At 46.2% G+C, this 9,788-nt stretch overlaps 3 protein-coding genes across 4 annotated transcripts in view; 2 read left to right on the top strand and 1 right to left on the bottom strand.

The window, feature by feature from the left end:
- Positions 1-438, bottom strand: part of SARC_07720 — a gene marked incomplete at its 3' end in the record, with an annotated part of 3,764 nt that extends 3,326 nt beyond the window's left edge. For both annotated transcript variants that reach the window (XM_014298327.1, XM_014298328.1), the window contains exon 1: positions 299-438. In XM_014298327.1, the coding sequence (XP_014153802.1) occupies positions 299-370 (72 nt within the window). In that variant the 5' untranslated portion in view covers positions 371-438. The remainder of the gene's footprint in view (positions 1-298) is intronic.
- Positions 439-750: 312 nt separating this feature from the next.
- Positions 751-2,432, top strand: SARC_07721 (hypothetical protein; the record flags this gene model as incomplete). Its single annotated transcript, XM_014298329.1, has 1 exon — positions 751-2,432. The coding sequence occupies exon 1, from the start codon at positions 807-809 to the stop codon at positions 2,430-2,432; it is 1,626 nt and encodes a 541-aa protein (XP_014153804.1). The 5' UTR covers positions 751-806.
- An 817-nt stretch (positions 2,433-3,249) lies between these two features.
- Positions 3,250-9,026, top strand: SARC_07722 (hypothetical protein; the record flags this gene model as incomplete). The annotated part of the gene is made up of 8 exons (XM_014298330.1): positions 3,250-5,136; positions 5,489-5,716; positions 6,404-6,524; positions 6,772-6,874; positions 7,323-7,506; positions 7,747-7,838; positions 8,193-8,274; positions 8,829-9,026. 8 exons carry the CDS (start codon positions 3,250-3,252, stop codon positions 9,024-9,026), a joined length of 2,895 nt encoding a protein of 964 aa, XP_014153805.1.
- Between the last annotated feature and the right edge of the window lie 762 nt (positions 9,027-9,788).

Consider the following 9,788-nt stretch of genomic DNA (forward strand, 5'->3'; position numbering starts at 1 on the left):
ATATATATTCATACATACATAGATACATAGATACACACACACACACACACACACACACACACACACATATATATATATATATATATATATTAACTATACACTCGACATCTTGTACATAATTGTGCAGCTATTTTAGTAAAAAAAAGCGATTAAAACAATGAATGACTTTGTAATGGGGTTCAATGAGTCTGTTTGCCGACTGTATAGTTCGATATACATACAGAAAGTAGGACTAGGATTTAATGAACAGTGCTGCTACGCGATGTAAACAACCCAGCGCTGAAGATTGCATTCATACCTTTACAACATGGTAGCCCTCATAGCTGCCGTCTAGTATCTCAGCTACGGGTGTCGATTGTCCACCTCCCATATTGGAATGGTTGTATTCTACCTGCAGACATAAGGTACACGTCCACTGTGGTAGAAGCTTATCAGCGGAAGCAATCAATATACACAATATTTACAATATATTTATGTACTTATGAAACAGGTTTGAACTAGAGGGGTCAAAATAGGTGGAAATAAGACACAAACTTATTTGGTCGCTTCGATACGCTCAGAAGTCTTATTTCTTCACAGTTTGGCCTATTTTTGAAATAGATCTATGGCATTTCTATAAACAATCACTGGTGTCTATGTATGTATTGTTTTGATGGATGAGTCTATGTGCGTATAAATACAGTATGTATATCTCTTTAGTGATGACAGTAGCTCCTTTCACACACATTAAAAGTCGCGAGTGTACATACTATTCCAGCTTACACTCATATTAAAATACATATTTATATATATATATATGGTGTATAATGTTCAACACCAGCCAGCTGCAAGAATGGCAGAAGCAGCAGAGGTCGCCAACGACCTCAAGGCAGAGCAGCAGCACAACCTCAACCTCATCTTTGTTTCCACAAGCTACTAATACACAACCACAGCACAATAAAAATAAAACACAATCTGTATTGTTTCCTACAAATACTCCTCATAACGTAGGCAAAAGTACGTCCCAGCAGCCATCACTGTACAGCAATATGCCGCCAGTGACCAGTAGTACATCTGCATCGTTATTTCCGTCCAACCCCCCTGTACATACAAGCAACAATACACAAAATACGCGTCCGAACAACAATGGTGGCATACCTACACCGACAGGTGCATCTCTCTTTGGTCCTGCGTCTACCTCAAACTCGAGCATGAACGCGAATGTGAGTTCATCGACCAAAACTAACCAAGCACCCCCGCCTTTGTTTGGCAGCTACACGCCTAGCCATGCGACTGCGAACACTCGGGTATCTAATTCGGGTATTAATAATAATATTAATCCTCATACCCATACCAATACTGGTACACACTCACTGTTTGGTGTGGCGCCCAGCACACGCACTGCGGCGGGTGGACAGCATTTGAGAACGGACAGCACCGACAGTAGAGCAAGTAGTTACGGCACCCGACTGTCACAGTCGCAGGCATATGTACATACACAGCCATTGCACACACAAAGGCAGGCGAGTGTGACTGGTAATAGTCATTCGTCCTTTCAGAGAGATACGCAGCCCTCCAGTACAACTCCAAGTGGGTCTACCAGAAACTCACTTGTAGGAGGCGCTGATGGTATTATGTCGTTGAATACCGGTACGGTAAACCAGGATGTAGATACAGATAGCAATATAGATACACGTACGAGTATTAGTTCAGAAGGTCTAGCGAAGTTTCCCACCATACCCACTGGACCATTGGAGCGCAACGATTCCACGGACTCGCTAGACGGGTTGTTCCGCACACCTGTGCCAGCTGATATCAAACCAAGCACTACAGCTACCCTGCCAACACGTTCAGATACTGTAGTAGCACCCACACAACAACAACAACAACAACAACAACATCGAACGCAGCAAGTATATCAGCCGGCACTACAGCACACCCAGGTAGAGCCGCAGGCCTTCCCACCCACACACCCGCCAACGCAACCACCGGTAGAATACAGCACGCAGCCACAAACATCTTCAGATAATTTACAACAAACTATGCCCGGATATTTGCCTACGACGCTGATTAACTCTGAGAGCGTATTCCCTGCAGCACCGCCTGTGTGGAAGAGTTCTGGTCTTCCTGTATCCACATTCACTCCGTCACAGCCTCAAAGCAACTCAGGTCAATCGACAGCGGAAGGACAACACACTGATGAAACGCCCTCTCGCATGCAGTCATCTACTGCAGATGGGCTAGAGGATGCACAGGCTTTTAATAGAACGGGCAGTAGTGCGTCGACAGCCGTGCAGAGGTCAGGGAGTATACCTACCCCGAGACTTGGGGCGCCACCGATGTTTAATCCTACACCGGTATTTGGTGCCCCGCCCGTGTTTAGTGCACCCCCGCAACCAGCTCACGATGTGGCGGCGTCATTTCAGGTGAGAACGGTGTATGCTGTGGTATAGGTGATGTTGCGATTGCGCGAGAGTATAGTTCGACTGGCGTGCAGGGGGATGGGGACTGGGCGTTTGGTATATTGTGGTTGCGCTAAACGTTCGTACTGTACGTATCTGTTTTGCAGTAGACATACTGACACACTGGTCACTGGCGGGGTGGTGAACACAAATCTGTATTGCGTTCAAATTTTTCGTACTGTCGTATAGAATCAGCGCACGCTCAGGGAAAAATCTCAGTCGCAGGTCCAAATGTTACCACATACTTGTCCGTGGTCAGTATGATCTTGGTGTATGTACGTATTAAACATTTTGAGTCTGGATGCATCTACGGCTTTCATTGTTTGCATATGAACCTTCGAGAGTGGCAGAGCTCATAATTTTAAGAAGTATATAGTGCCGCACCTTCCATTAACCACTATGTTATGTACATATACCTCACTGCTAGGGATACTGGTATTCTATTGGTGTAGTAGTACACACTACTAGGGAGTGTAGTGACAAAGAATCATGGCTTCACTTTCTATCTCTTTTGTCTGTATGAGTTTAGACAACAGTATTGTATTGCATATTGCACTTGAACAGGAAAGTATATTGGCACAGCTGAGTAAATTCGTGCAAATGTACAGTCCCGTGTAGATTATTACATATAATTGCATGCACACACCTGAGAACTGTTTGTGCATATATGTTGCCTATGTACATTCGCATACCGACTGAAACATACATGTAGATTCCTATACTACTCCTACTTAAAATTTCTTTCAAAACAACGTACCCAGGGCCAACGACTGAAACTTATGTGTCGATGTTCATACTACACATACTAATGTTCAAATACAATGTGTCCAAAGTAAACGAATTGACGCTCACACTACTCATACATACTAACTTCCCACTACAACCCAACCCCAAGCAGTCAGGCGCTGCCAAGGTCCAGTCGGAACCCGCCACGACCCAAACCGTTCAGCCAAGCGTACCAACCACTGGAGTTGTCTTCAGAGGTAGTTTCGACTTCAGTCAACTCCAGGGAGATGGTGTGTCGGACAGCCAAATACAGACCAACATCAACTCACAAGGCGTCGATGGCGAGAGGTATATGAGCACGGGATCAATGGATAATGCGCCAGATACAGCCACATCAATACCACCACCACCGCCGATGTTTGGGGCTCCACCGACGCAAGCACCCATACAAACACCGCGAGAATCCACACCGGCAGAGGCAGAGGGTGTGTACACACCCCCAGAGGCCGATAGGCCATCACAACAACAACCGGAAGAGTGGTTACACAGGACATCGGTGGGTGAATCTGAGGCATGTGCAGCAGCTCATGGCCAGACGCATGGGTTAGCAAACACAGCAAAGCAAGCACCGACAAACGAACCCCCTGCCACTATTCCTGGTACAAATACCCCTGCCCCGGGGGTACCGGTGTTTCGGGGCAGTTTCGACTTCGATGCAATACATCCAGATGATCCAGTGGACAGTGCTCAGCCCCCGCCAATCCAAAATGACCCAACGCCAGCAACTATGACTCACGCATCCCCAACATCCATGGCCTCGCACACACGTCCGCCTACACAAGCCGAGCCACCGTGGAATCAATCCGAACAATCGCTTGCAAATACGGATGCGCAGTCTCCACAGGAGAATGCCACAGTAGCGGAAAGGCAGCCACAATCAGGCGTGCCGGTGTTCAGAGGGAGCTTCGACTTCAACAACATGCAGCCGGAAAGTGGCGAGAATGCGCCAGAAAGCACACAAGGGGGTGCGACACACTCTGACTCTGGCTACATGACCCAGGCTACAGAGACCCATAGAACTCACAGTGGTGCACAGGCTGACGGACAAGCACCTGCACAACCGGGTATGCAGGGCTTCCCACAACAGCAGACACGGGCGACAATGGGCCCACCTCCTATGTTCTTGCCAGTGCAGGCTGGGATACCATCCATGCCATCAGCCGCACCACCTGTGCCACTGCAGACACCACGTCAAGAGGTCACCCCACAGCAGCAGCAAGGCATGCCAATGCCGGGGCATCCGGACACCGCACAGGTGCCAGATTTCTCTGCGCCACATTCAGAACAGCCTGTATCTGGCCAGAATGAAGTATCTCCGCCTCTACCTCAGCAGGCAGAGCAGACTCCAGCATACCTAAAACAGCAGGTGCCGAGACCTGGCATTCCTGTGTTCAGGGGCAGTTTCGATTTCAGTGCCATGCAACGTGACGATGCGCAAGGGAGTGATCCAGTGCAGATACAGGGTGAGAGTGGTCCCATATCAGAGTCTGAGTACACCGCCGCGCATGGCACCACGCTTGGCGGTCAACAGCAAGCCTTACCGGTGGTACATATGGCTCAGGTAGACCAGCAACAACAACAACAACAACATCAGCAAGACCAACAACAACCACCACAACAGGGCTTATCTGAGAGTCAGGCACAAGCGCAGATGGGAAGTACATCTCTCCCTGGGGTGGCTGCGTTCCGGGGCAGCTTAGACCTCAATGCCATGCGGGAGGATATGGATAGCACTCCGACGACGGATACACATCCAGAACACACTTCGCAAACACACCCACAACCAGCGCAGCACCCGCCAGCGAGCACTATAGGCCAACCCGTGTTTAGAGGCAGCTTTGATTTCACACAGATGCAAAACGATACAGATGCACCGGGAGAGTCGTCGCAAGCTGCTGCACCGACTCCGGTAAGCGTGCGCGGATTAGTGCTTAAACTGGAGGGTGGCGAAGACAGTGGTTCACATTGAAGATATTGTCAACAAAAGACGTGTAGGCAGATGAGGTTCTTTTGAAAGTTCTGTGGTGATTTAAAAAAATTGAATATTGTTTTGAGTATGTGTTACTTCGTGATAGGTCTGTGGTTGGGTATCGAGAGTAAATGGGCTGTGACCCGCAGTTGTGGTAAAGTTTAATCCAGCGTACATATGAATGTTCTTTTTCCCGTTGTTTCATGTATGGTCTATGTCGGTGGAAAGCTGTGCTTCAATAATCAAATATGTTCTAATCAACGCTTCCTTTCTATCAATACCCCAAATATAGGAACCCTCTCAAGAACGATCACAGTTTTACAACCCAAATGCATACACGGCTCCACAGCAGCCTTCGGCGTTTGATGCAATGGCTGCACCAGGAAATACTATCAACAACTACCAATCAGATGTACCCTACGACCAGGGTGTAGGTATCAGCACCGTCCCGACTGGAAGAGGCAGCTTGAATTTCAATAAGATGCAAAGTAACGAGGATCCTCAAGCAGCCTTTTCACCGGTATGACCCTTTTCAAAATTGATTCTCTATTCACTCTGCGTACTCCTAGCACATTTTATTGTGTAGTAAATAACAGAAAAAGAAATCTATCAACGTGTATTAGTACTTTTGCTATTCCTCACTTCAATACATATGGTTCTATAATGGAGAATTGGTCTTGCTCGCGACCGTCTCAATTATGTGTAGATGCATGTTCTCAATTATACTTCGAGCTGTCAGTTGTGACTATGCCCTGATAGAAGTCCGCCTTCGCATTGCTGGGACTGTCTGTGGTCATCCATGACTGCCATACCTCTTTACCTTTTGTACGATTGAGTGTGCATCATCCTATTCTGAAGGGTTCAGAACATTCTGACTTGATATGTGCTTGCCTTGAAGGCTACCGTCCTCGATACTATTTTGTGATGAAGTCAAACAACAAGGGCACAGTCAGACGTTCGTATCGATCTGAGATATCAGTAGTAGTGAAGTTGATTCTGTGGCTTACGATTAAATTGGAGTGATTGTGTTTGTGCACATGTAGATTATCACTGCGTCGCACTTATTCCCGGAGTGGTTCAACATGTTTACGGTATGGCTCGCGAGGCTTTCATTGCGGTATGACTTTCTGGGCAAACATTTCCGCTCGGTTCCATGGGATCTCTTTCACGGTTACTAATTTCTCACACATATTTGTACCTCTTGTAGCCCGCTACGCACTGGTTCTATAAGCACTATGAAACGAAAGGCTGGACGGCCTTCTCGATACTAGACAACGACGCGCTCGAGAAAGCCCACCACGAGAGTGTGGCAGCGTCAGCGATAACGGGTTCGTATTCGTTGTGTACAGTAATGAGCATGTCCGTGAACTTGAACATGAATAGAATTTACCTCAACAGTTCAATATAGGTCTAGTGTCATTCATACATATACCTATACACGTACCAAACACTCTCGAATGTTTGTTTTGTGCGCGCATGTCTACAACGCCATATCTGGGATCTCGTCCCGCGCCATCGTGATGTAAAGCCACTTATATCAATGCTGCTGGCCCCTCGTTTGCATACCTTTCTTAGGCGATGTGGTGGTTCCTGTGAACGGTGGCAGGTACGACGCGTTTTTGTCTAAGCGTAAGATGCAAGCTGTCTATTGGATGGAGGATGCCATGGAGATTGCAAGGTATGTCGATGCAGTGCGAACGGAGGCTGTCTAGACGATATAACTCTAGGTAGTTATACAAGCTTCACTTTTCTCAGATCGGTGATGATTAAATCACTGGTATATTGGGTCGGATGTGTGGTACATCTTTTAGGCTTGTATAGTTGTACCAGCTGATGGTATCGCGATGTCCACTCGGAAGCAGTTTCGAAGGGTATACATCAACACCATGGGGTATCCTGCCATGCAACTACTAGGGATATCAAAAAAAAATGTGTGGGAAAGAGGGGCAACCTACACGAACAATCGTTCAGTTTTGAATGATATATAGTTTTTTTTATGCTTATATAGTTTAAGAAATTCGTGGATATCAATGTAGACATTGACCGGTGCTTGTGTTAGCCGTCTGCAGTGATAGGTATCTCAACTCGATCGCCTCATTGTCGATCTTTCTCATTGTATTGCGCAGGTGTTCGTGGATGAAGAAGCACATGAACGGTGCCATGAAGCCTTACCCCGAGGAAGTCGGAGAGTTGCTTGAGAGAGAGTATACACAAGCCTATCGCACAGATACTTGGAATCGCAGGATCGTCACACCTGCTGGCGATCTGGTGGTTATGTTCTCCCCCACCGTTGCGGTACATTACAATAAGGTGTGTTGTATCGAAATCGGGCCCTGTTGTCTATGTCTATGTCGTTTATATGATTGTGGGAGCATGGTACCACACTTGCTTTCACATAGTAGAATGTAGTAAGTACAATATTGCATGTAAGGGGCCCTTATCATTTGTACATCTGTGTACACTAATAGCCGGTTGCCCATTATTTTGATGCTCGTTGGTCTCCGACTATTCCTTTTAAAAGCCTTAATCTATTTGTTTATATTTTGGTAGTCAGAAGCGGCTGCCATAGAAATATACGGGCATCAGGACAACAGTGGAGAATCACCTAAGGAGCCATTCATGGCTGTCAGGGGGTTCGATTCGTAAGTATAAGGATTTTGCTTATCCTACTGTTTTTCTATGTCTACGGTTCAGTTGTCCAAATTTTACGGTATCTGATTCTCCCAACTACTGATGTTGTCAACTGGCGTTTTCCAGTTTAGTTTGACCATGTGGACTACAGTTAGCTCGCCTCAAACTAAGTATAGACCAGCCGTATACACCCGACACTGCTGAGCTTCATAGATGCGTTCTGGTGAAGCCTCTGTCGCATTGCCCATCATCTGTCAATAATCGTACACTCCGCTTACCTTGGTTTGCTGCAAAGTTTACTCATATTCGTGCTGCAACACAATTATGCAGCATACTCATATCTGTACTGCAACACAATCATGCAGCATCGTATTTGACGCGGGAGAGGGGCCCCCTGATCATTTATATCTGGTGGTACATGGGATTGGAAATAAGGTGGATCTGAAGGTAGGTTTGTATCATGTGGATCTGAAGGTAGGCTGGTAACATATTATATTTGTAGATTACACGAGATGGAAAAGGATGCAGAGTGAGAGGAAATTAGGGTTTAAAAAGCCTTGTACTTGTGTGATTGCATGCGGTCATTTGTGTGTGTCTACCAAATTAATTCGCTCCGAATTCCTGATACGGATATCAAGGAGTTCCTAGTTGTGTTAATTTTTTGTCTTACTCAGCAATTAAAGCTTGTGTTTACTTTTAGTTCACTATACACATGTTTAAACTCTTATTTGTGCGTCATGTATGATCTACGCTCTTTGCGCTTGATCATAATCTCCGGCACTGTTTGATTTGTCTGTTGAGTACATACTTAACTCACCTCTCACGGCATCACAGATGAACGAGAATAGTCGAATGATATGCGAAGAGTGCCTAGTAAGATAATAACACGTTGGCAGTTAGTATATAAATGTGAGGTTCTTCATGAATTTAGTGCCCCAAAGTATATTGCAGTATATCAACATAAACACTGATGCAATACCCTGTATCTGTGCCACTTTTAGCAACGAGATCTGGTACAAGCTACGAGAAGCATGCGTACGTCCTCTAGGAGACTGCGCAAAAATGCACTAGATGAAGGAGGCGATCCTGTGCCGGTGGCAGAGTATCTGCCAATCATGTGGCACTCCTCGCTACACTCAAACACAGGGGTGGATGCGAAGATAAATGGTATGTTGTCTCTAGCTGTACGTGAGAGTTGACCCGACAACTGTACTGGTTGCTTGTACATATTAAATGGTGACATTGCCATTAGATAGCAGAGGTAGCTGCGTCGAGTTCCGGGCGCGGCTACACAACAATTAGCGATCGAGAGAAACCACTGAACCGTGCTACAGGTTATCTGATACCCTAAAGATACTAGTCAAATTGAGTCCTTACGTTAAACATACAGACACTACGATCTCACCGTGATTCTCATCTCCTTATCATACAGCCATTTCCTTGCAGAGCATCAGGATGCTGCGCGAGTTTGTGAATACAACGGTACTAGATGTGCTGTACTTCACCAGTCCACATTATTGCCAGGTAAGTCAACGATCTTCTAGTCTGAACATGCACCTTTCATGTCTTTCCGATAGATTCAAAACCGAGATTGCCTTTTCGTAGAGTCCCCAGCTGTCATATATCGCCCTATGTGGAGCCATAGATGTATGCTGACACGTCAGTATGTGTGGTTGATATATTTATCGGTCGTTTTGAACTCATAGACGCTCGTAAGTATGCCAGGGGGATAGTTGTTGCTGTATACAGTTGGCAGCGGCAGTGCACTGACTCACAGGTTTGACTTCTTATTGCTATCCCACATGCAGACGATAGCAGATACAGTAGCGAAAGAACTGAACCGAGTGTACCAGCTATTCACGCTGCGACACCCCAATTTCGACGGGAAAGTAAACATCGTCGGTCATTCCTTAGGGAGTATCATAGCCTTCGACATACTGGCGCATCAGCAAGGTAGAATG

This window comes from Sphaeroforma arctica (genome assembly GCF_001186125.1).
Source record: "Sphaeroforma arctica JP610 unplaced genomic scaffold supercont1.631, whole genome shotgun sequence".
In the NCBI taxonomy this organism is placed as follows: Eukaryota; class Ichthyosporea; order Ichthyophonida; genus Sphaeroforma; species Sphaeroforma arctica.